The 26055-nt window shown below is 39.1% G+C and overlaps 4 protein-coding genes across 10 annotated transcripts; 3 read left to right on the top strand and 1 right to left on the bottom strand.

Annotated features, from left to right (window-relative positions):
* The first annotated feature begins 1378 nt into the window (after positions 1 to 1378).
* On the top strand, positions 1379 to 3568 carry LOC108615610 (uncharacterized). 2 transcript variants are annotated; one of them, XM_018010226.2, is made up of 2 exons: positions 1379 to 1520; positions 1618 to 3568. In XM_018010226.2, exons 1-2 carry the CDS (start codon positions 1436 to 1438, stop codon positions 3318 to 3320), a joined length of 1788 nt encoding a protein of 595 aa, XP_017865715.1. In that variant the 5' UTR covers positions 1379 to 1435; the 3' UTR covers positions 3321 to 3568. The 2 variants fall into 2 exon arrangements, with proteins under 2 accessions (XP_017865715.1, XP_017865717.1); XM_018010228.2 differs by having other exon boundaries at positions 1382 to 1520; positions 1633 to 3568.
* Vmat (Vesicular monoamine transporter) lies at positions 3044 to 24818 on the bottom strand. Of its 6 annotated transcripts, XM_089470433.1 has the most exons (9): positions 24445 to 24815; positions 23890 to 23987; positions 13116 to 13653; positions 6124 to 6297; positions 5922 to 6060; positions 5782 to 5840; positions 5115 to 5713; positions 4744 to 5061; positions 3044 to 4361 (listed from the first exon to the last, which is right to left on the bottom strand). In XM_089470433.1, the coding sequence occupies exons 3-9, from the start codon at positions 13630 to 13632 to the stop codon at positions 4290 to 4292; spliced, it is 1878 nt and encodes a 625-aa protein (XP_089326559.1). In that variant the 5' UTR covers positions 13633 to 13653; positions 23890 to 23987; positions 24445 to 24815; the 3' UTR covers positions 3044 to 4289. The 6 variants fall into 6 exon arrangements, with proteins under 6 accessions (XP_089326559.1, XP_089326557.1, XP_089326556.1 ...); XM_089470431.1 differs by lacking the exon at positions 3044 to 4361 and having other exon boundaries at positions 4429 to 5061; positions 13116 to 13717; positions 24445 to 24818; XM_089470430.1 differs by lacking the exon at positions 3044 to 4361 and having other exon boundaries at positions 4429 to 5061; positions 24445 to 24817.
* LOC108615617 (uncharacterized) lies at positions 7351 to 9531 on the top strand. Its single transcript, XM_089470442.1, has 3 exons — positions 7351 to 7875; positions 8044 to 8472; positions 8532 to 9531. The coding sequence occupies exons 2-3, from the start codon at positions 8310 to 8312 to the stop codon at positions 9485 to 9487; spliced, it is 1119 nt and encodes a 372-aa protein (XP_089326568.1). The 5' UTR covers positions 7351 to 7875; positions 8044 to 8309; the 3' UTR covers positions 9488 to 9531.
* LOC108615621 (uncharacterized) lies at positions 9896 to 11263 on the top strand. The gene has a single exon (XM_018010249.2). The coding sequence runs from the start codon at positions 10684 to 10686 to the stop codon at positions 11116 to 11118; it is 435 nt and encodes a 144-aa protein (XP_017865738.1). The 5' UTR covers positions 9896 to 10683; the 3' UTR covers positions 11119 to 11263.
* Positions 24819 to 26055: the final 1237 nt, after the last annotated feature.

The raw sequence follows: 26055 nt of genomic DNA, 5'->3' as shown, positions 1-26055 counted from the left end.
TATAAACCCTTTAAAGAGAGTATATGTGTGCGGTTATAATAAATATGTCTACACATTTATCATAGTATGTATCATTAATGTGCACAAAACGTGATATATTGCTGCCGATATTATATTATGCTACTTGTATCATAGTTTATTTGACCCCATACCAGCTTTTATCTTATGCGATGCAGTAAATGTATTTATCTATATAATATCAATATTACAACGGTTTCATATCGGTATACGTTTTATGTTTTAAGTTATATGTTTTATGTCTTATACTATATTGTCTAATTCACAAGTATTCAAGAAGGCTTTTTTAACACGCACAATTGCCAAATCGAAACTGAACTAATATTGATTTGATAGTTAGTTGCGTATTACCCTGCACAATGCTTTTGTACTACATCATTTAATAAGTATATGTGTGTATTGGAGAATTCATATTGTTAGTAATAATGTATGGTGAGTGCATGATTGCATTTTGCAATTCTTCAAAAACATGTTTGTCGTAGTATATTCATATGCATCTAGCATGTAATAGATAGACAATTGATATTTAATATGTTAGTTGATTATTTTATGTTGTATTTGTTAGTATAAATATCGTGAACAGTAAAACAACTATAATCAGCAAGTATTTCAGCTTCGCATTTTTACAATTTTCTGAATTGAATTGTAATCTCATTGTATACCTGCGATTAAATAAACATACATATATGCTTTCAAGTTCTTTTCACTGCGTGAACTATTTAAGACAATTACTTATGTATACTGTTAATTTCGTTCGCGATCAAATTTACATGTTGTATGCGCGTAAAAATGTTGATAACATGCCCATTGGATGGCAATTTTACGGTTTAAAATATATGGATTTTACGTAGCCTTTAATATGGCTTACAACGCGTGGAGAAACTTGCAGCCATTCAAGTGACTCGCGTCAATATCCGGTTTGATTCACTCAATCTTTTAAAGATAACAAATAAATGAAATTATAAAGGATTATCATTTGTACGCGCATATGTACATCCACTAAAACTAAGATTGATCAATGCAAAAACACTCGATACAGTTCGACTTCTATGTAGTTCCCTTATTTTGTCAGATATAACTATATTTGTCTATATTTATATATTTATGCATTTAACGTTAGGCTATGTTTATAATATATTAGGTATTTTCATATAGTAGTTAGCTATAATAATATAAACGACGCGAAAAACAATTCTAAACTCTTGTCGTATTAATAATGTATTTTAAATTGATTTGCTTAAAGAAGGCTGGCCCTTTACGACCCAAATGCTGCACAAATTGGCACCCTGTTGCTTAAATATGTAGTTCTAATGTGCGCTACGATAACTCAACAAACCAGACCAAAATCATTTTGAAAAGCCTTCATTGACAAAATTTTCATTTTGGACATGAGCAATATTTTCGAAAATCTAGATGAATGCAGCGCAATACTATTTTGTACCACTTTGGCCCAAGTCCCTGGAAAGTACTAAATTTCTTGCATATAATGAGTCTCTGTCAGTGTGAGTACATAAGTTATACTCTTCACATTTTATATATGCATATATTAATGCATATATCAATTTAATTTTTTTTTATTGAATGAATAAATTTCCAAAGCCTTCCAATTGACAGGTGCTCTCAGTACCGGTTACTCACGCCGTCCGTCTGCGGAGATTTTTTACAACGACCCATTTAAAATTCAATCGTATAACTTTCGTTACGCTGATCGACCCGCATATCCAGTTCAGAACTATCAACGGGCTCAGACGAGCCAATCGATCCAATCAAAGCCACATACTTTTGAGACATATTACCAAAATCCAAAGTTTAATGCCAAGAATCATGAAACAAGGGCAGCTGCAGCGACCCATTCGAGTGCGTTTTCTGAGTATCGACGTCGTAATTTTCTTCACGATTTCAAATGTTTTCCAACGCAACCGAACAGAGTTCGCGACGTAGTGGAACCTATTGTACCTTCTGGGCCTAAGTCTTCTGTGCGTACTCAGCCACTGCTGCGGTCCTGCTGCAATCGAGACGAGTATCAGACGGTCCTTCGAGGCCAAAGCGTCACCAGTTTAAAACAAACCTCCACCCATACAAATAGTGTCACCCACAGAGTTGGCGGAGGGGCCATTGGTAGAAGTGCTTCCGTTTGCAGTGTTAGAGGCCCCGCAAAAAATTCTTCTACATCTACTTTTCAGCTGGCACCGAGGCGCAGCGCTAGCACTTGCAGTGGCTGTGCGATCAACATAAATATAAATGGACTTGATTCTGAGGCAGAGCTGACAAAGAGCCTAAAAATTAATATTCAAACCGATGCGTGTCTGCGTAACAATACTGACAGTCCTACGATCACCCCTAACTTGCAATCAGCGCCTCGCTGCTCGGGTAGTTTTATCATTGACAAGCGACTGTCCAAGTTCAGTCTGCCCGAAGCCTGGGTGCAAGGCAGTGGCCAGTACAATGTGCCTAAGACTGAGCGACTCCAGCTGCAGTCAGAGGGAAAACGTGTGGTGCAGGACACCTCGCCTGTGAGAGTGTGTAAACAAAAATGTGAGCGCTTAGCAGAGTTGGACAGACAGCTGGATCGTGAGAGACTCCAGCAACTAGAATTGGAGCGTGCAGGACGCAGTGCTCTGGGGCTAGAGGAGAGGAGGAGGGAATGCGAATGGGACCGTTGCCGCTCTGATAGTAGACAGAAGCATCAGCCAATGCGTGCCATTTCCATGCCAACATCAGTCTCTTCGGCCGTTGGTATGACGCCACAAGTGCCGAGGCGAGCTTCGACGGATCGTTTGCCAGGAATGGCCCCATGCCTTCTAAATCATTCGAGAGCGCAGGCAGCTCGCGCTAAGCGACTGCAAAGCTGCACACGGAATCTGACAACATTTCAGCGCTCAAAAACGACATTAAGTTCTCAGACGGACCAAAGAGGTCCATCGAGAAAATTGGAACGGCGCAGCTCGGATAGCTCCAATAATTACAATGCCACCGTCGTCGGAAGTGGCAGCAACTGCAGCGTAAGAGGTTTTTCGGCGAGTCATCTGAACGAGCGCAAGTTACTTAATTTGCACGTAAACGGCCTGCCCGTTAGCACTAACCAGCCCATATACGCACGAATAAATAATATGCCCATTCGGATAACGACATCGAAGCCGGCAGACGAGGATTTGCAGTTCTTCATGAATAAGGTGCGTGTTCGCAATCCCTCGCCAGCAATAAGGAGTCCACTTCACGACGGCGGCAACAGTTGCCGGTCGGGTGAGCAGTTGCCAAAGCCCTACAATGTCAACATCAGTGTCTATGCCGATAGTCGATAACGGATAATCGATGAAGTGAATATTTGCGACTGTTGCAACGTCAGCATAACTGTCATCTCTGTGTGTGTTTTTAGAGTGTGTACACTGTACAGTACAGTTATATTGACCTTCTAACAGCCTTAAGTGTTCAAATGAGCTTCATTGGTCCGTGACTCAATATTGCTTTTGTTGTCGGAAGTCAGTTGCCAACTTCGTATCCAATTCCTTAGTACTCTTTTTTAAAATAATAAATATTTTCGGTATCCGAATTCGGTCTAATTCTTTTTAAAACTGAGTGATAGTCCACACTGAACAAATGCAATTATGGCCACTTTGTGCAAGCAAATACCTTCCATTCTGGGAGTAAAATGTACTTATGCGTAGTGAAAGCAAGTAGCTAAACAACTTCTCTGCTTTGCTGTGTAACGTGTGCTCAATGCTGGTTTCTTCACCACTATAACAATTATATTTATGTTTTTTACAGTATTCAAAAGTTCACTCAAATCGTTGACAAACTCAATATATCTATTCGGCTCTCGAACTTATCTATTTCAAACAATTTCGCTGGCCTAAAAAGTGTGTTCCTCCATCATAAATACTTCTTAAATATTTTCTTATTTAACATTAATTTTCTTCTTTTCCTTAATATACATAGAGTGTTCATTATTTTTGTCTGAATATAATAAATATCAATATCTGAATGCGTGTTTTTCATAACGGTTTTTTCATATATGTAGATATTATAAGCATAGCGTTTAACTTGAAGCGTACATGTGCAACTTTTTACTCTAAACAATTATAACAGATTACTTGAGCTCATATGATATTACTGATATTATTGGTTGAATTTTCCTTTTGCCTTTAATTTTTTGTTGTTTGCGTTTCTTTGTTCTGCTTTAGTAGTTTCATCTTTTTTTTTTTTTTTTTTTTTTTTTTGTCATTTTTTAATGACATTGCCGAGGAGTTATATTATTTAACTAAATTGGTCGATTATTCGTCGTCGTCGTAGTTTTGATAGGTTACATAACGTACCTGAGAGCGATCGCGTCCATATATTAACGACTGTAACGGTTAGGGGATGAGTTCTTGTTAATTATTATTCTTAAATTTCGTTTATAAAACTGGGGGCAACTGTATAAATTAAAGTTTATTTGTACGAACTTAGCAACCAAAACAAGGACTAATGTAAATACTGATGTAAATAGGTGTACAATATACAGAAAATATGAAAACGTTTACAAAATAATCATATCAGTTAATATAAAGAGTCTTAGAACAGAAAAGAATAAAGTAATCATAATCGTTCACTTTCAAACGCCTCATTCGATTTGCCTTTCACATCGACTGAAGTGTTAATGGATGGGCAAAATGGAATTTCTTTTGCTTTTGAATCATCGAGAACGGCTTGAGCCGCAGCTGCAGCAGCCTCTCTAGCCATACGCACCTTCTTTTCATCGCTGGTTGGTGGGTTCTTGAGAAGCGTCAATAGCGGTGCATATAAGAAACAGAGTATGGCAATGCCGAACAACATCCACTCGAACCCAATACTCTTTACAAGGGATCCCGATAGAGCCGGGCCGACCGCAAAGCCAACGCAAAAGGCAACATCGCCCAGGGCATAGACGCTGCCGTAAACAGCCGAGTGGCGAATATCCACAAGGTAGCCCAGTTCGGGCATCATCGATGAGTCAACCATGCCGATAGCAAAGCCAAGGCCGGCATTGGGAATAATCAGGTGTGTAATAGAGGTAGCCATGGGAATCTGCAGAGGAAGCCATTGAAAAGGGAGTCTAGGAGACTAGAGAAGATACATACAAATATTAAGCAAGCGCCAATGATAACCAGGCCCAGGCAGGCCGCAAACCATCGTCCAATCTTATGTCCAAGTGGCCCAAACAGATTTGTGCCAATCAAATAGCTAATAGAAGCGGGCAGAAACGCCACGCCCTGCTCCCAGCGTGTTGCCCCCATGTTGTCAACCATCCACAATGGTAAGGACGGCTCTAGCATGGCAATGCCCATGTTAGCAAAAGTTATGGCCCCAGCAGCTATCAGGATGTATGGATCGCTTATTAAACTTTTCAGAGATGGTGGCTCCTCTGACTCGGCCTTCTGAATGGATGGCTGCAACATGAACAGCTGCAGTAATCCATCGCCCAGGGCCAAAGCAGCCAGCACTAGAAACGGCGCCGACTTGCCGACAAACTCGTACATAACGCCTCCGAAGGGCGGTCCAATGAGGACACCAAGTGCGAGTCCACCTAGGGCGATGCCCATGGCATTACCGCGTTCTTTGTCGTCTGTAAAGCGATCTGCGAGCATTCCCATGCCAGAAACGGAGGAACACGATGAGCCAATGCCCTGAAGGGCTCGAGCGATGAATAGAACCAGATATGAACGCCCAAAGGCAAAGACTAGAATGAAGAAAGCAACATATTACAGATATTACAGATTCAGTCAAAGATTCTAATTGAGCACTTACTCAACGTAGAGAGGAACATTATTACGAAGCCGGCAAACATTGGTATGCTGTAGCCGATGCTGTAATTGGAGATAGGATGTTTTTTAGGCTTATAGCGATTTATTGAGCATTATTTATTTAATAAACGATTAAGTACTCACCGATGGGTCAGGGGTCCCACAATTGGATTAACCAGCAATTGCACAATCGCCTTAGATGCAAAAAGGAGACCTACCTCAACCGTTTCGCCGACCAATTCATTATGCCGTTCCTCCAGCTCACGATAATACGTTTCATTGTCTATGGAAGACATCGACTGTTTGGCATCTGAGTGAATCTAACATTTGATTATATTGTATCTACCTTCGGCGCTTGGCGTGACAATCTCTACCGGGGCCGTCTCATCATTCGCACCGTCCTTACATGGACAGGTCGTGGGCGGGGGAGGCGTGTTGAGGGTGAGAGGAGTGCGCGGGTAGCTGTCGAGAGGTGCGTCCGGATGTCGTATGTCGTATAAGAACTCGGGTATGATGGGCACTATAAAACAGAAGGAGTCGGGTAATGGTTTTGTAATTGAGTTGCAACAAAGAATTTACGTACAATTAGCCTAACGGCCAGCCGTTAGTTGACGCAACGAAAGCAATTTTCTCCAGCCGTTCCTCTAATTGCATTTAGAGGCCGCGTAAAATTGTTCCTGCAGAAAGTTATAATGGCTTCTAGGCATCTTTGCAGGGAGCAGATTGCTTCCCCTAATTGAGTTATTCGGCCATGCCAACAAAGGTTGCACACATTTCACACTCGCTGCATGTAACCGGAAGCATGCGAGTGTAGACCTCTGTTGGCATGCCCGCCCTTCTATTCCTCCGCTCCCCTAGGAGGCACTTGGATGTCTGTCCCCGCCCCCAATCCTGCCCGTGCCTGCGCTCATGCCCTACTAGTTTATTGCATGTTTCGACTATGTTTATATTTATTATCAACACCCGGAGACAGCGGGATACGTTCCACATTGAAATCGGGCTCCCAATGCTCGTTTCGCTACCGTAATTGCATTTGCTGGCATAATGCGAGCCAGCGTCACTTCACATAGGGCCAGGTGTAGGGGCATGTTTCAATTTGACTTGCAAGTTGGTAAGTTCTGGCCGATTGCTGATGCCAAGGGTCGTTATTGTTTATTTTGAAGTGTTGTTGCTGCCAGAGTTTGCGGATAGCGCACAGACAGCACTGCGGTGTGCTCGACGATAGCTGGTTAGCAGTTGAACCAATCAATTTGATATGCTACCAACTTTCCGGATAGAGCTGTCGCTCTTACTCACTACGCATTACTCATTACTCATTACTTATTCAGTAATCGTTTTAATTGAACATGCACTGGTGTGCAAATACACGATGGGGCAGAATTTGCACTTGTCTTATGATCAGTGTGATGTGACTTACATAGGGTTATAATTAGGCGGCCTGTAGCACCCACTACATTATTCTGAAACTGTCTTAGTCTCGTGTGGTGTTTTTTGGGCGCCAATAAATTTCCTGGCGTGCAGAACTAATGCCTTATTTGACATGCATAACCGTAAATGTAGCATAACGGTAATTCAGACAGCTCCCATACGTGTATCTCGTTGACTTCAAGACAGAGAGGAAATTCGCCACAAGTTTTGAAAATATAATTGGTCTGCCATATAGTACCACTCCCAATATATAATGAATGCTGTTCTTCTTTTCATGGGGCCTACTACTTAAAATTCACCATAAATCATTCAGCAAGCCATTTCAACGCAAAGAAAAACATTCCGTATAGCTCTGGTGCCACCGGGTCCTCCGGGTCCTACAATGCAATTATTCAACTATCCCGAGCCTCAGACATACAAATGTCTAAAGGCAACAGAAGCAGACGAACGGTTAATGGAGCAGAGGAATGAAAACAGGCGATTGGAGATTGGGCATCGGCTGTGTGGGCTGCATTTCGCGTGTCGAACACGCTTAAGTCGCAGGGCAAAGTCAAAACAGAATGCCGCGTGAGGGGAGCCGAGACAAACAAACGAAAACATCAAGGACCAGGGGCTGGCTGAGTGAAATGTGAATCATATATAATCTTGCCGAAAGCCCAATAGTAAAAAGGTATTGTCGATATATCTTAGCTCTTTTACGCCTGCTCACTTTCCTAGCTACTAAAGAGTGTGCCCTCAAGTCATTTTTGAGTCCACCTCCGACAAAAGAAAATACTTATAAATGTCTCCGCCAATGCGGGACGAGGCGACTTGGGATAACCAAACATATACTCTGCAGATTATCCATTCAATGACTATCGACCATCCCTAGTGACAGGAAAGTTTTTTGCGGCGGCGTCGCCAAGCAAACAGCCTTAGACACAGCCACAGCAACGACAGTAACAGCAACAGCAGTGAGACAACAGCTGGCAGTGTAGGCAGGCGTGCGACATAGACAGCGACAGGAACTGCGGCAGCAACAAGGACATTTTGGTTTTTTGTTGAATTTAATTGTCAAGTGGGAAGGGGCTTAGCCCATGCAAAAGAGAGAGAAGGGGCTATACCATGAGGGAGCCAGCACGCTCCATTTGGGAGTCGGCCAGTCGACCATTGTTTGTGCGTTCTGTTTGGTTGGAGCGGATCGGGGACACGGGGCGCAGCCACAGACGCCACTTTATACTCGACTATGAGCCGCGCGAGCAACAGAGACAAAGCGCAAAACGAGGTGGTAAGTGAAATGAATACCCAACCTGTTAAATATTAATAGAGCGAATCCACCACGGGCAGGCGTCAGCTATGAAAGTGACTTTAGCGACTTTCACGGAAAGCCAACAGCCTTAGAGTATGGTACTGATTATACACTGGATGAGTACCTCCTGCTAGGCGCCACTAAGCTCACCTTGCAGCACCAGCAGCAGCATCATCACCAGCAGCAGCTCCAAGCTAGTCAGGCGCCTGCGGCAGGGACTAACAAGGTTCAATCTGCATTCAGTGCGCTGCACAGCAGACGGCACGCTAGGCGCCGCGCCTGGGTGCTAAGCAGCGGCAAGGGCTATCAGCTGAACCATCTAACGGATCACAGTTCTAACTCGCACTCACGCCGTAGTTCTCTGCAGGATGCGCTGCATGCAATAGCTCATCCTGCCAATCCGGAGGAACGTCTGGCTGAGCGTGTGATCAACTGGCTCGATTTGGCGGGGAGAGCAGACATTGTAAAGAGCTCTACGCCGCTGCCCGACAGTGGCATCATTAACCGTGCAGCGCTTCCAGGCAGTCAGCGGATTAGTCGGCAGGGTCATCGAGCTATGGGCCTGAAGCGCAGCATTACACAGCGGGAAATTCCTCGTAAGCCGACCGCAGCAAAGCACCCAGTGATGAGCTGCAGCCCCTCCAATGCTAAGCCCATAACCATCGTCTTCAACAAGGAGGGCGTCCCCGTCCGCTTCAACCGTCCGCCGCGCAACATTGATCTCTGTGCGCTCAGCAAGAGCCCCGGCACTGCGCGACGCATGGCCGGCCAACTGTCTGCCGTGAGATTATACAACGGCGCTGCTGCTCCGTCAGCCGTAGACGCCGCACGTACGCCGCCCCACAGCAGTCGGGACTTCAGCGGCAGCCAGCACGAGAGCCGCAAGCAGTTGCACATCTTCATGCCCAGCTTGCCGAAGAAGGGCTTGCTCCTTTCCGCAACGGCAGCCAATGAGGACGCCCTTAGCGCGAGCCTGAGTGAACTGTGCTTCTAAGCACCGATTCTGCATTCCCAATAAAGTCAACGTTAAACTCTCCATTTGTCAGTTTGTCATTTTTGATTGGCCTCCAAGAATATTTCTGGGTATTGCGAATTCCGTAAGTATCCTTGAATACCGACTTAATGTCTTACATAATTAGTAGCATTCAACTGCTGACATCGTATGTCAAGGATTAGTGAGCGACAAAACAAGTCCTCTGACTTTGTTTACTTCCGTTTCCTTTGTTTGCTGTCATAGAGAGCGCTATTTTTAAATCACGCCGACAAGTCTGAGTTTTCCCTAACGAGTGTAGTTTGGGCTTGCTTTGCTGTTGTCTTGCAAGATTGGAGTTGTTTTATTTGCTTTGTATTTACATATATATGCACTTAAAACAAAATTAATATTATCATTACTATAAAAGAGTATATTGGTTTTGTGCAGCGTGCACCTGTCCGCATGAATGCAAAGAATTTAGTCGAAGAAAATGAATTTAGCAACTTAAAGTTTCGATATGATCTAATTGGTGGCGTCGCCTACTACATAGTGAATGAATTCTTTGTAAAGCAGCCATCGCCCATACGCATATGGCCATAAATCAATTATTGACATAATAAAAATATGATACACCTTTATAATCGGCCGCATTCACAAATCGAACTGAATTTGATATATGAAGGCTAAGAGGCAGACAGTGCTGGCCCGACGAACGTCATGCAAGGCCACAGGCGACACCTAGCACACCTGCGCTTTACCTTTTGCCGCAATTTGGATATTCGTGAAGTAACTTTACCACAGTGGCGTCGTGAGCTTTGACTGGCGATATCCTGTCGCCATAATGGGCTTGGTCGACGGAGGAGGATGTATCGCCGTATTGCCGTATGCCCTAAAGACCTCGCACAACTTTTTCCGCACGGCAAAGCTCTAAAAGACAAAAGGCACGCTCGCAATTACAGCGTAGCACAGCTAAACAAAACTTTGTGCCTGACATTTGAGTTTTCGCCAGTTTGGGAAGGAAAATGCGCAGCAAAACAAGCGGCCTGGCAGGAATGGCGAATGGCGACCGCATGCCGTGACTTACTCGCGTTTCAGAAGCGGACGAGGCAGGTTGCAAGGATTTTCTCGGCTCGGCAAGGGTAGCAGAGCCTCTTGCTATTCCGGCAAAGCAATATTGTTTCTGTGTTTAATTTTCCGGTAATTAGTAGGACTGACAAATGTCAACTGGTGACGAGTCCTCGGGCAGGACGTCCGCCTGCAGTCGACAGAATGGAGTGCAGCAGAGCATCGAAGCGAAACAAGTGGAGCCAAGCAGGAGTTCGCGCAATACTTCGAATCTGTTGCGCCATCAGCACAGCTTCGAAGCGCGCTACAGCAACATAATACAGAAGCAGATATGGGAGAACACCATTAATAAGGATGCTATAAAGCGTCAGCTTAATGACTATTTTCCCTTCGCACGCAGCACTTCTCTCACAAGAAATGAGCCTGATTGCTCTTATGATTTGCTCAGTCCAACGCCAGGGAGTAGTGATAGTGGCTTAAAAGCACGGTCATTGGGTACCACGCCCACCAAACATCGGTCGGAGGATCCCCTGGAGAGCAACGATTCCCCGAAAAAACAGGCCAAGATTAACGGAGATGCGTGTTGATAATTGACGAACATAATTATGTAAGAAACATGTTTGAACTTCGGAATAGCTTGTCACATATAATTATATATATGCACTAAGCATTAATTATTTTCTATGATGATGTATATTAATAAAATATCTTCTACATCCGTAGAGTATAAAAGGTCTTTCGCTGGCCGTGAATTGCGTGCGAGGTATCTTATCGTCTAGTACAGTCGGCTTAACACTGTCAGCTGCCCCACTTACAGATAACGCTCCGTCTCTGTCCGACCCGGGCATAAATCAAGCCGCTGGCCTAATCACATGCTCGTGCGAAGCCCTGTGCTCGGGAAGTCCTATTCGCAGCTTAATCAAATTTATGAGAATTTTATGCTCATTGCCGAAGATCAAATGTAATAACCGTGTATTTCTCGCAATTTTCACTTCGACACCTTTAACGGCGGAGTGAAAGCACTTAAGTGGAAATGCCTCAAGTCAAACGCTAAAAGCATATTTACCGTAACCTTCCCCATTCTGCCTCTCCCCGAGACAGCACTCAACTCAACACTGTGCACCCCTTGCCATCCAACATTCAGAGCTAACTTTGATTTGATGTAACTGAAAGCACAGGGGAGACAGAGGAAACTAAAAGAGGATAGAATGTTATGGGAGAGGAGAGAAGTGGGCAGCAGAACAGGAGCTAAGGGCTCTGTGCTAGAGAGGGTTGAGTCAATTTACTTTTGTGACTTTTGTGCGCTCTCTGAACATTTTTCTACTTTTGCTTTGACATTCACTTCCGTATCTATCAACAAGTTGCTTAAGTGCCGCATTCGTCTAGCTATTTGTCTTCGGTTGGGTGCAACCCCTACTTGTTGATATACATTCATGAACATTTAACAATAAGAAAAATACGGAGCTTCAATCGCTTTTTGTGTTGTCAGCCGCAGCAAATACTGCCCAGACTGGCGTACTCCTGCGATTCATCCACCGTCCACCGTCCACCGTCCACCGTCCACCGTCCATCGTCCACTTGATGTCCACGTGTTTGTCCAGACACTTGACATAAGCACTTGAGTTGTTCGTTGTTCGTTGTCCGCTCTCCTTTGCCCCCAGCGACCGTCTCCCTTGGTTGGTTTAGTGTCACACGCAGAAGTAGCTGTGGTCGCGTGTCTATTTAATTGACTGTCCGCACTTTAAGAGTCCCTTTCCCTTATTTGCTTCTCACTGATTCCCCCCCCCCCCCCCCCCCCCCCGCCCCCATCCCCAGCCCCGTCCTCATTCCAATTCCAATCCCAATCCCAATCCCAATCCCAATCCTTCTCTGTCTGTGTCGGCTCTTAATTGTGACGAGCAATGTACATTGCTATCGAGTAATGGTACTCGAACAATTGATGAACTGTTGTTCTTGTTGTTGTTGTTGTTGTTGTTTTTAGCTGTGGCTGCGGATTGGAGAATTTATTTTGCAGAATCAGTTTGGGACTGCTTGAAATTCAAATATACATATATACATATCGATAGATATATATCGATAGATTAAGTGAGTCCGTTTAGCGCCTGTAAATTACCATTGTGAATTATGGCAACCGTTTTCATTCCACTCAATGATATGGGTATAATTGATCAGAAAACGCGATGCATAACACCAAATCCCAAATGCTAGTCACAATCCCCAGGCATCGCTCAACAGCATTCAATGACAGCTGGATTGATGAACTCAAGGCGGACTGTTTGTTGAATGACTGACACCATGGAAAGATTCATTAGCTTAAGTGCCGCATTGTGGTAATTTTATGGGTAAAGCGGAGATAAAAACGTATCACGGAATGGAAGTGAATAATTTTCCAGTTGATTGCGTTGCAGGTGATTGTCAAGTGGCTGCCAGGATAAGTGGCTATGAAATTCTAATGGGCTAATGGGCAGAAGTCTGCCAGCTTTACAATTTATGTACATACATATATATGTACTTATGTAAGTAGAATTTATTTATGTATGTATTTATAAATGTATAATTAAGGTATAGAGCATGCCTTACTTACCCACAGTTGTTAGTAGCATATTGTCGAGCAGCAGAGCTATGGCCACGATGACCAGGACGAGCCGGTTGGAGCCACGCCAGCTGACCATCCATGACTTGGCGGCTGACCAGGTCCCTGCTGCACGTGGATCCTCCTGTCGATATTGATCCGGCGGCGGGTGACTGCTGCCTAGCTTGTGGGCTCCGTAAGATTGACTTTCTTGGCTCTCTCTGCCAACAGCTCCGCCAGTGCCCATAATGCCACACTCTGTGTCCATGTTGCCATTTTGTTGATAGCTGTCCAACTGTTGTTTAAACGGATTTTTGCTCGGCAGACTGGTAGGCTGACTGTTGTCATTTATGGTAAAGGACGTCGTCTGATTGGTGGTTGCGTCTGCTTCTGCTGCTGCCGCGCCCTCTGCTCGAGCTCCCGCTGCTGCTCCTGCTGCTGCTCCTGCTGCTGATTGCGTCTGGCTATGCTGTTGCTGTGCTGGGTATTTACGTGTGCCATCGTTGCCCGCATCAGTCGATGATTGCATTGCGTCGCTAGCCGCTTATTGCTGGGGTAAACGAACGAACGAACGAAGCATTGCGTCTTATCAGATTCCAATATAAGAGGATTGTCTTTAAAATGTAATCAGAAATGTAAGCTGCTTGGGATACGCATTAGATATCATTGGCCTGCCTTGTACTCCGCCCCAATGATTTCTTCTAATTAAACAAAATTATATGGCTCGGTTTTGTTTTTGTATTATTATAATTTAATTGCTGCGCAGCAGTCGGATGAATCGAAAATGATTTCCCCAGTGCTAGCATTTCGCACAATAATGCAAATATAATTCCTATTCAAATATGTATGCATGCAGTCGTGAGGCATTGTGCCCAAATTTAAATTTCTATTTAATTTGCTCCTCCAGTTTTAAATTCTTTCTCGTCTTTTCAATTTAGAAGCTCTTCGTAATGCGAGCCGCACGGCGCAAATGCAAATTGAATTCTACATGTAATTCGTTTAGAGGACCCCATCCACCCAGTACCCGCCCACAGTGGCTCACACCCATACACGCCCACGACTATTAAGAGCCCTCCGCGATGAGAGGAAGGCGCTGCCTAAAAAAGTTGGTTCTAGTTTGCCAAATTCAAAACTCCGCATTCGACATTTAACAGAGTTAAGAGCTGCTGGGTGCGACTTTCCCAAAATTGAATTAGCTTGCAGTCAATTAAATCAAAGCGCTGTCATAATTGAGAGACAGATGGAAAATGATTCGCCCGCTCGGCAGCTTCACTAAACTTGTTTGATGTGAAATGCTATCTTTTTAGTATTACTGAATTGATTCAATGAAACCAAAAGTTCAAAAGTCGAACCACCTGCAGCAATGATATTTTTCTCATTATTATCATCATCATGGTCATCGTTATCTCATTAACTCCTACTTAGTGAACTTACATTGAATTTAAGGTCCAAATCAGCATATGGCCAAGTCACAGAATTGGTCCGATTTAAAATATAGTATGAGAGATTATCCTATATATAGAATTATACGCTATACCTATAGCATCTTTTTATACTACATACAAATGTATATATCCAGGTCATGTTTATGCCTCTTCTGTATATTTAACTATTATATCTTCCAAAGTAAATGGGAATTTGGGAATGGGACAGAGACCTCCATATTACCTATTCTTACCGTTGCGGTCTTGATATAGTTTTATAAATAGTATGTTCAAGATTCTGAAGTTGTTTCCGCTTCGCGTGTGTTCTTATACTATCTCTCGGTTAGCAAACATCTTAAATTGGTCTCTTTTTATGCTTATCGGGACGGCGATGTGATTTTTACTGATTGGGACTCCTCCGTCGAGTCGGGGCTCTGAACTCAAACTAAATTCGTTGGCGTGTCGCTTGGCGCTATTTTAACGATTTTTGTTTTTGTTTTGCTGTTACTAGTATTATTTATTTTTTGTTTCATTTTTTTTTTTTAATTGTTTTAGATTTTCGCGCGTGTTTGTCGTAGGGCATTTCAGACAGCCCGCGGCTTTTTAAATGAATGCAATTGGAAAGTGTCTTATATTATTATTTTTTTTTTATTTATTAGCAATGGGCATGCGATTCTTTTCGGGCGTGGGAAAGAATATTATAACCGGTATAGCAATAGAAAATATATGCAGATTTTAAAATGTTTAGAACGCATTTTCAGATTCAGTGATACAAGGATGAGAGGCGTGCATTTATATCACGCCGGCAACCTTATTTTTATTCATCAATTTCAATTGTAAATAAAATTTAATTTATACAAAGCTTACATTGCGCATACGTCGCGTGTGCCCTTGGTTCACGACTCAGAGGTTGATGAGAAAGAACGTAAGTGCACTGTTCGGCTGTGGCCGACTAGGCAATACCCTGGCCGAGCTTTCGTTCGAAGCATCTATAAATTTGGGCGAATCGACTTAAATGAAGGTCATGAAAATAAATAAGGACAAAGTTTGTTTTCACTCGAAAACAATATCATAGACGAAGCATTAATAATACTAATACTTTATGTAGCTGTTACAGCAAAATCATTTCTACTGTTTACCCATTATCGCTGAAATCGAGATATAGTGACAAAGAAAATAACCGAAAACGAAGCCAAGTCGAATATCTTGTACTGTCTCTAAAGACATATATGGTTTTTCGATTTCATAATAAAAATTTATGGTTGAGGGTATAGTTGAACATTTCTATATCATCGCAGAAACGACTTACGCTGCGATTAAAGACGTAGCTTGTAAAGCTTGTGTTCATTGCATACAACTTAGCTCATCCGCGCATTTTCTGAGCTCTATCACGCAACTCTATTTAAATTGTGAACATTTTTCAGATTTTTCAAATCAATTTGAATTAAACCCCAACTAGTGTGTGCGAGTGCGACATTGAAACACCTCGACACGGCGATCTTTAGGCCATGTGTACCGTGTTCTATTACCTGTACAGTAAGTACAAATAATTGCACCTGGAAATTCGCTAATTAGGCATGTACTTTAATGAATAAGTAGGACAGGTATATATGTATAAATTTATTTAAAAAATAAAATGAAATAAAATAAAAATAATAATAACAAGTAAGAAAAACCTAGTCGAGAGTGCTCGACTAAATACTACCTTGAACACAACAAATAAAAATGACCATTTAGTATGGATGAAATTTCAATTTCGATGTATTTAAAAATATAAATAAAATACAAAACTCATTTAATAAAATATAAAAATATTTTGAAACAATTATAAAAATTAACATCAGTTGCATCGCCCGGGATTCGAACCGCGACTTCTCGATCGAGCGTCATGCCACTAACACACACCACCTCACCTCTGAAAACGGTGCTGGCAAAACTCAAATAGATTCACTGTTGCAGCGCCATCTACCAAAACTAAACGAAACTAACAGCTGATGTGATTCAAAGAATGTTCTAGAAGAAGTTTGAATGTATGTGTGCACACGTATGTATATGCTGTTGTAGCTGCTGCACGTGCGTTTGTTACTTGGCCAAATATTTGATGATTTTTTATTAATTTGAAATAATGATGTAATGGTCGCAAGCCAAACAAAAAAATAAAGGGTAAATAAAAAAATAGCTAAAGTATATGTTCAAAAAGTACGCGCGCTTGCAAAAGCTTTGGAAAGGTACACTGAACCCTTTCATTGCATGCAGAGCTGCATTGAGAGCTTTCGGTGGGGGCCGAAAAAGTTGTCGCGCACGCGCAACAGCTGATCGTGTCGCGCTGTGCGAATTCTGCAGCGACAAATATTAGTGCAGCCAACTTTAGGAGCAATAAAACCTTTAAGCTTTTATCTGCCCAAAGCTATATAAGCCGAAAAAGTAAAAAATTCAGCCCTTTTTTCTAGAACTCCACGTTGCGACTTTACAATAAGTCCATATATATATATAATATATATACATATATGGCGAGGAACACGTGCGCTACAATAATTTAAAAAAAAAGGTACGAAGATTGGCATATTGTGGCATATTAGCTAAATAAAACAATCATTTTCTCTAGCGCAGCCAAACTAAATTTTCTTGACGCCCGTGTCAAATTTGGGCACGGCAATATAGCAAAGCCTGCCCTAGACACGGGCTCTGTTTTAAATTTTTTTGCCCCATCAAGATCGATCGGAGCAACTTTATCAAAAGGCTGGAGGAACTTCAACAGCAGGCGGGGGAAACACAAAATTGAATAGTGGCCCATAAATCGAATAGTGGCATCGTGACATATAAACATATAAAACTTTTAACCCCAAAAACTCTAAGCCGCGAAAATCTAAAAGTGAAAAAAGAAAAAAACTTTACACAGCCAAGAACAAAAAACTCTAGTTCTACCATAATCAACTAAACGAAAAAAAAAAAGAACAAAAAACACACCTCAATTACATATGTGACGTACACTGTAAAAATGTTGTTACTAGCAACTAAAATAGTTCACCCCAAATTTAAAAGTAAAATGTAAAATTAAAACTAGCATGAAAATAGAAAAAATAATACGACGACATAAAAAAAAAAAAAAAAAAAAATCCAATTACATAATAATGAAATAATAAAATTTATCATATATATGCATATATATATATATATATAGATGCATATATACACATAACAAAGTATAAAATACTAAAAGCAAAAAGAAAAAAAACATGAAGTTAAAGAAATAGTAAAAGAAATTATATATAAATGTATAACCAAAAATAAAAGAAAAAAAATATTTTTTGTTAAAAAAAAAAAATCGAAAAAGTAAGAAAAAAAAAAATAATAATAATTTGAATAGATATAAATATAAAAAGAAGTATAAAAATGTAGAGGTAAAAAAAAAAAAAAAAAAAAAAAAAAAAAAAAAAAAAAACACAAAAACTGTGTGTATGTCCGCCCCTATATTATTTTTGTAACCTCAACGCCACGCTACAGCTACCACGAGGAAAGGCCTTTCATCGCTGGAGTGAAAAAATCTAAAGATCATGTAAGTGCTGGAAGATACCCTGTACTCCCACTCCCCCCAATCCAAACCATTATATTTTCTTTTAATTAATGAATTATTAAAAAGGAATATATATAAAAAAAAAAAAAAAAAAAAAAAAAAAAAAAAAAAAAAAACAAGAGATAAGAAAAAAATTTCATAATAAAATGTTTGAAGATAAGTGCATGCAATAATGAAAGAAAGCATATATTTTTTTTTTAAATTAAAATAATTTTTTTTCGTAACCCCATTTTTTAAATAAAGATATTAAGATTTTATATTTTATATTTTATATTTATATCTATTCGATTTCAAATTTAATTAAACTAAATGTTGATTTCACCTCAATTATAAAATAACGAAAAACAATGAGGTAAAATAAACAAAGAAATAAATAAGTAGATAAATAAACCAAATTTAATAAGTTAAATATATATAAATATATATATATAAATAAAAAAATAAAAATTAAGTAAAATGAACAATTCAATAAATTAATAAAATAAATAAAACAAACTTAGCACGAAGTAAATAAAAAAAAAAAAAAAAAAAAAATATGAAAAGATAAATAGGAAATAAATAAATAAAGAAGTAAATAGGATTTAATAGCAAGAAAGATTTACGATAGAAAATAGAACCATTTAAAGAATAGCATAAAAAAAAAAAAAAAAAAAAAAAAACTAATAATAATGTAAAATAAAAATGTAAAATAATAACAACATTGTTAGTATAAGAAAAATAATAGATTGTAATTTTAGTATCCCAATGTCTAGATGTTACTTAAATGAATGAAAATGAATACTATGAATAATAGGAATGAAAACAAGAATGATATGAGTCGTTAATCTGGAAGAAGGGTGAAATAATGGGGTAGGCTAGTTAGTGTTGGAGCTTCTTTGGGGTTTTTCTGTTAAAATTATTTAAGAAAAACTATGGTTGGGTGGGTAAAGAGCGCGTGTGCCGAATGCCATCTATGGCCACGCTTAGTTGTGTCAGGGTTCTTGTAAATTTGTGCCAGTCCCCCCCCTACTTCCTCAGTATCATTGTTTTTTTTTCGTGGAGTATAGCTCCACCTCGAGGTATCTCAAGGGATCTTAAAATTAAAATTTATGAACTCTGATCGCAAGGCAGAAAAGAACCCCCCCACACTCCCGACGAGCGACGGTACTAGAAGGTCCCGCTTATCTGCCTTGCGACCGAAAAACAAAGCCCAGCCAGTGCTTTGTTTAGTCTCATCCGAGAGAGTTTCTCTGCATTAAGGATTATGTTTACATAAATTTTTGGCGCCCAACGTGGGGCCTGAAAGATTATGTTTACATAAATTTTTGGCGCCCAACGTGGGGCATGAAAGTATGCAGCTTTATAGGCATCACGCTTTCAGAGTCCCATTTTTAATGTTCAAATAATCAACACGGTCTTTTCTCTATTCGCAGAGAAAGAGTTGGCTGTTTGAAACACCCATTTTGGTGATGGTTGAAAAACTCAGTGTCCAGAGTGCTGAAATAGATTGGACTTGCTTGGTCGGCCTATCGCAACTGTGACAGATGAGTCAAATCAATTCTTAATAGGGACTACGAAGCTGAAAGATTCGAGCTGAATCTCAGACCGAGAAACCCGGAATAGATAAATTCAACTTATAATAACACCTGAATCACCATGTTTGCTCGTTTGTTTTCGTATAGTTGTTATTTCATCTAGATATTATTTTAATTGTGTTTTGTAAAATTATCAGATACGATTCCAGAATATTGTATATTGGGCTCAGCTCGGATATCAATACTGATTGTTCTCTGGTAGTTGTTGCAGAGCCAAATGAGATAAATCTGGGTGCAATATAAACTCATACCCGTCTGGCCAGTAGATGTTGTTATGACAGAAGTTGCTAATGTGGATAGTGTTGTCTGGAACTTGTGTATATGCTGCATTGGCGTATCCTTGCCGAACACTCACACTTTAGTTAGCTTTTGCATAGCAATACTCTATAACCAGCTTTAGTAGCAATAGCCCAAAATCCATTGTTTCCCCTAATTGTATAATATAGCAAGAACACAGCACACAACAGCACAAAACCTAGCTACCTTCCCCATTATATCAACCCAAACTTGTCACATTTATTAGCAAATCATAAAATAGTTCGATACAAAATGCCTATTTCAAGAAGTCCTCAAGATATGCGCACAGTAGAGAAAACTGTTAGTTTGTGTAGTCTTTGCAGCCAAGGGATGAGCAATACCCAGCAATGTTATTGTACCCCTTGTAAGCACAATTTTCATAAGTTATGTCTAGAACAGTGGCTAGAAAATAAGCAAGAATGTCCGGAATGTCAGTCTACATTGGACCCAAGGTCAATTAAGTTGGTTATTGGCAACTGATCACCTGACCCGAAACCAGCTTCCACATCAGCAATTCCAGGTAGTTCGCGTATGGTAACGCGTAATTTAGCCAAAGACATTAAGCAATAGACATCCGAACATATTCCCGCTAATATTCCGTCTAACGGTGGTATATTATCGGGTGGTGTAATGGTCGCAAGCCAAACAAAAAAATAAAGGGTAAATAAAAAAATAGCTAAAGTATATGTTCAAAAAGTACGCGCGCTTGCAAAAGCTTTGGAAAGGTACACTGAACCCTTTCATTGCATGCAGAGCTGCATTGAGAGCTTTCGGTGGGGGCCGAAAAAGTTGTCGCGCACGCGCAACAGCTGATCGTGTCGCGCTGTGCGAATTCTGCAGCGACAAATATTAGTGCAGCCAACTTTAGGAGCAATAAAACCTTTAAGCTTTTATCTGCCCAAAGCTATATAAGCCGAAAAAGTAAAAAATTCAGCCCTTTTTTCTAGAACTCCACGTTGCGACTTTACAATAAGTCCATATATATATATAATATATATACATATATGGCGAGGAACACGTGCGCTACAATAATTTAAAAAAAAAGGTACGAAGATTGGCATATTGTGGCATATTAGCTAAATAAAACAATCATTTTCTCTAGCGCAGCCAAACTAAATTTTCTTGACGCCCGTGTCAAATTTGGGCACGGCAATATAGCAAAGCCTGCCCTAGACACGGGCTCTGTTTTAAATTTTTTTGCCCCATCAAGATCGATCGGAGCAACTTTATCAAAAGGCTGGAGGAACTTCAACAGCAGGCGGGGGAAACACAAAATTGAATAGTGGCCCATAAATCGAATAGTGGCATAGTGACATATAAACATATAAAACTTTTAACCCCAAAAACTCTAAGCCGCGAAAATCTAAAAGTGAAAAAAGAAAAAAACTTTACACAGCCAAGAACAAAAAACTCTAGTTCTACCATAATCAACTAAACGAAAAAAAAAAAGAACAAAAAACACACCTCAATTACATATGTGACGTACACTGTAAAAATTTTGTTACTAGCAACTAAAATAGTTCACCCCAAATTTAAAAGTAAAATGTAAAATTAAAACTAGCATGAAAATAGAAAAAATAATACGACGACATAAAAAAAAAAAAAAAAAAAAATCCAATTACATAATAATGAAATAATAAAATTTATCATATATATGCATATATATATATATATATAGATGCATATATACACATAACAAAGTATAAAATACTAAAAGCAAAAAGAAAAAAAAACATGAAGTTAAAGAAATAGTAAAAGAAATTATATATAAATGTATAACCAAAAATAAAAGAAAAAAAATATTTTTTGTTAAAAAAAAAAAATCGAAAAAGTAAGAAAAAAAAAAATAATAATAATTTGAATAGATATAAATATAAAAAGAAGTATAAAAATGTAGAGGTAAAAAAAAAAAAAAAAAAAAAAAAAAAAAAAAAAAAAAAAAACACAAAAACTGTGTGTATGTCCGCCCCTATATTATTTTTGTAACCTCAACGCCACGCTACAGCTACCACGAGGAAAGGCCTTTCATCGCTGGAGTGAAAAAATCTAAAGATCATGTAAGTGCTGGAAGATACCCTGTACTCCCACTCCCCCCAATCCAAACCATTATATTTTCTTTTAATTAATGAATTATTAAAAAGGAATATATATAAAAAAAAAAAAAAAAAAAAAAAAAAAAAAAAAAAAAAACAAGAGATAAGAAAAAAATTTCATAATAAAATGTTTGAAGATAAGTGCATGCAATAATGAAAGAAAGCATATATTTTTTTTTTAAATTAAAATAATTTTTTTTTCGTAACCCCATTTTTTAAATAAAGATATTAAGATTTTATATTTTATATTTTATATTTATATCTATTCGATTTCAAATTTAATTAAACTAAATGTTGATTTCACCTCAATTATAAAATAACGAAAAACAATGAGGTAAAATAAACAAAGAAATAAATAAGTAGATAAATAAACCAAATTTAATAAGTTAAATATATATAAATATATATATATAAATAAAAAAATAAAAATTAAGTAAAATGAACAATTCAATAAATTAATAAAATAAATAAAACAAACTTAGCACGAAGTAAATAAAAAAAAAAAAAAAAAAAAATATGAAAAGATAAATAGGAAATAAATAAATAAAGAAGTAAATAGGATTTAATAGCAAGAAAGATTTACGATAGAAAATAGAACCATTTAAAGAATAGCATAAAAAAAAAAAAAAAAAAAAAAAACTAATAATAATGTAAAATAAAAATGTAAAATAATAACAACATTGTTAGTATAAGAAAAATAATAGATTGTAATTTTAGTATCCCAATGTCTAGATGTTACTTAAATGAATGAAAATGAATACTATGAATAATAGGAATGAAAACAAGAATGATATGAGTCGTTAATCTGGAAGAAGGGTGAAATAATGGGGTAGGCTAGTTAGTGTTGGAGCTTCTTTGGGGTTTTTCTGTTAAAATTATTTAAGAAAAACTATGGTTGGGTGGGTAAAGAGCGCGTGTGCCGAATGCCATCTATGGCCACGCTTAGTTGTGTCAGGGTTCTTGTAAATTTGTGCCAGTCCCCCCCCTACTTCCTCAGTATCATTGTTTTTTTTTCGTGGAGTATAGCTCCACCTCGAGGTATCTCAAGGGATCTTAAAATTAAAATTTATGAACTCTGATCGCAAGGCAGAAAAGAACCCCCCCACACTCCCGACGAGCGACGGTACTAGAAGGTCCCGCTTATCTGCCTTGCGACCGAAAAACAAAGCCCAGCCAGTGCTTTGTTTAGTCTCATCCGAGAGAGTTTCTCTGCATTAAGGATTATGTTTACAATGAATAATAAAATGAATGAACGGAATTTGATGAAACTTTCAGCATACGATCTACATATTATATTGAATATTTTAGAAATTTAAAGAAAATAAAAAATCATTCACAATTAGCTAAATTGGCATCTGATTTGAACTTGAATGTTTATTCTCGATAAAAACATAACGGGATGATTTATCGAATTTTAAAAGCAAACTCGACGTCCGCGCTGTATATACGGTCATTTAAAAAAAAATTATATCTTCGGAAATCGACGCGTTCAAACATACGGACAGACGGACAGACAGACAGACGGACAGGGCCAAATCGACCCAGCTCGTCGCCCTGATCAAGAATATATATACTTTTTGGGGTCTGCCACGCCTCCTTCTCCCTGTTACATACATTTTAACAAAACCATTATACCCTGATTTCCCATTGAAAATGGGTTCAGGGTATAAAAATATATATATGCATATATATATATATATATATATATATATATATATATATATATATATATATATATATATATATATATATATATATATATATATATATATATCTTCTTTTGTGGAAAGGGAATTAACGCAGAACAAGAGCAGAAGAAGTTACCTGTTGATTGATTTATTTTGCCGGTCTTTGTTGAGGCGTTGATACTGTACCAACCAATATCTGGGTTATTGGTGCGTTTTGAAAGTGTTGAACTGTTCCTGCGGATAGTTAAGATATGATAATAAGTAATTAAGTGTTTGAATTGTTTCAGCTGTGCTTCAATACATAAACTTCAACTTAAAGCAATGGACGTGGACACTGCCTCTAAATAGGGTATTTCATAAATGCGTAGACACAAAAAAAAACCAATTCATATTTGTGTATTTTAATGCAAATAAGTTGACATTAAAAAAGAATACATGTACAGAGCATACCCCCAGAGACTCAGAGCAAACATTAAAGTTGGGGAAAAAATTCCGTTCACATTTTGTAGTCTCTGATTGGTGACTGATATTGATTTTAAAAATGATGAATACACTTTCAAAATATTGAAGAATAAAAAATATAAATATATATTATATTTTTTATTATATATATATATATATATATATATATATATATATATATATATATATATATATATATATATATATATATATACATATATATACTTACATCCGTCACATATTTTCGAGTCGTGTGTTTGAACTTCAACTTGTGGCATGCACTTATTATGTATGCACTTGTCGAACCATTTAACTACATGTAACTACATTTTCCAATAGGCAAAGAGAGCACCGATTAATATATACTCGTAAAGTGCAATACAACAAGTGTCTAGCGGCTGCTGCACTGAAAGCGTGGTCACGAACGCACGTCCATCATCCACGAGAATTCATCTCGCACTGAAACATAGCTGAGAACGGCGCACGAAGCGCGCACAAAGCGCCTTTCGCTATCTCAGGATGTGGAATGCGATGTAAAAGGGCAGCAGAATAAATGCCGTAGCGCCCGCTGAAGCAGAAGCTATGGTTGTATCCGCTGCCACTTGTTGTGTGCGAAGCGTCGACGTCAATGTCGCCGTCGTCGCCGTCGTCATCGCCTTTTTCGTTTTTCGTACTGTTCTTGTTGTCGTTTTTGTTGTTATCGCCTGTTGAAGTGTGCCCGCCTTCCTCTTGAATCATTCAGAAGAAAACTGCCAACGGCAATGATTCTGCTCAATTGCCTTCATTGTGTGAGTGCGAACGTGAGTGCGAGTGCGAGGGTGGGTGCGAGTGCGAGTGCGAGCGTGAGCGCAAGTGTGACTGCGAGTGTGTGCGTATACTGAGAGCAGAGCTCGCATATGCTATTTGATTTTATTTTCGCTGTCAATTCCGTAATGGTCCTGTATATAGGCGATTCGCATGGATGTAATTTGTGAATATACATACATACGAACATACATACATGTGCGGGGTAAGGAAAGTAGCAGAGATCAGCATATTATGATTATTGAATCTTTGTTTTTGCTTGCTTGAAATTAAATGGATGTTGAATTAACACACACACATACATATTTTCGAATTACTCGCATGAATCGCATGAAATATTGGAAGTTGAATATTTTGTGAAATTCTCACTACAGCTGCCAAACAGAATTAAATTGATAACAATAAATCTGTCAACTCTGAACGGACGCGTTTTTTTTTTCGTTTTTCACCAAAGCCTAACAGGTGTCAGCCGCGCCGGCTTTTGAAGAAAAGAACGTGTTGTTTCTGTGATTGCGTTAATTTGTGTCCATCTTCCTTAACAGTAAGGGCCAGAAGAGTTCAGGTGAGCCATATAAAGACTATCACTTTCAGTGCCTTAAAGTAGGTCACCTCACAAAGTCAATGTATTTATAGGAAATATAGGAAATAATTGATTAGCCCTAAACCGTAAATTTTTGCAATTAGTCAGACAGGAAGTAAACGAGCTGCAAATGTCGCGGCTTCTGAATAACGACTCGCAGATCTATGTGAGTCGTCGTCTAATTAAGACTATTCTTTGTTTAGATGTTTGCAGTCATGCAAGATTTGGATTGAAAGACAGTATATGGCTCACAGCTTTCACTCGGTACAATAAGAGAGAAGTGCACTTGGATGGAAATATGATTCCTATGTGGGTCAATCTATTTCGATGGTACTCCACACACATATTGTATAATTCCAGGCCTCTGTCATAGGAAATGACACAGTCATTATTTGCGGATGGCACAACGACGATATTAGAATACTACAATATCGAATGGAAAAACACTTACATTTC

Source organism: Drosophila arizonae, chromosome 5 (genome assembly GCF_054131065.1).
Source record: "Drosophila arizonae isolate 15081-1271.41 chromosome 5, UAZ_ARI_1.0, whole genome shotgun sequence".
Taxonomy (NCBI): domain Eukaryota; kingdom Metazoa; phylum Arthropoda; class Insecta; order Diptera; family Drosophilidae; genus Drosophila; species Drosophila arizonae.
This window is presented reverse-complemented; position numbering and strand designations above follow the sequence as displayed.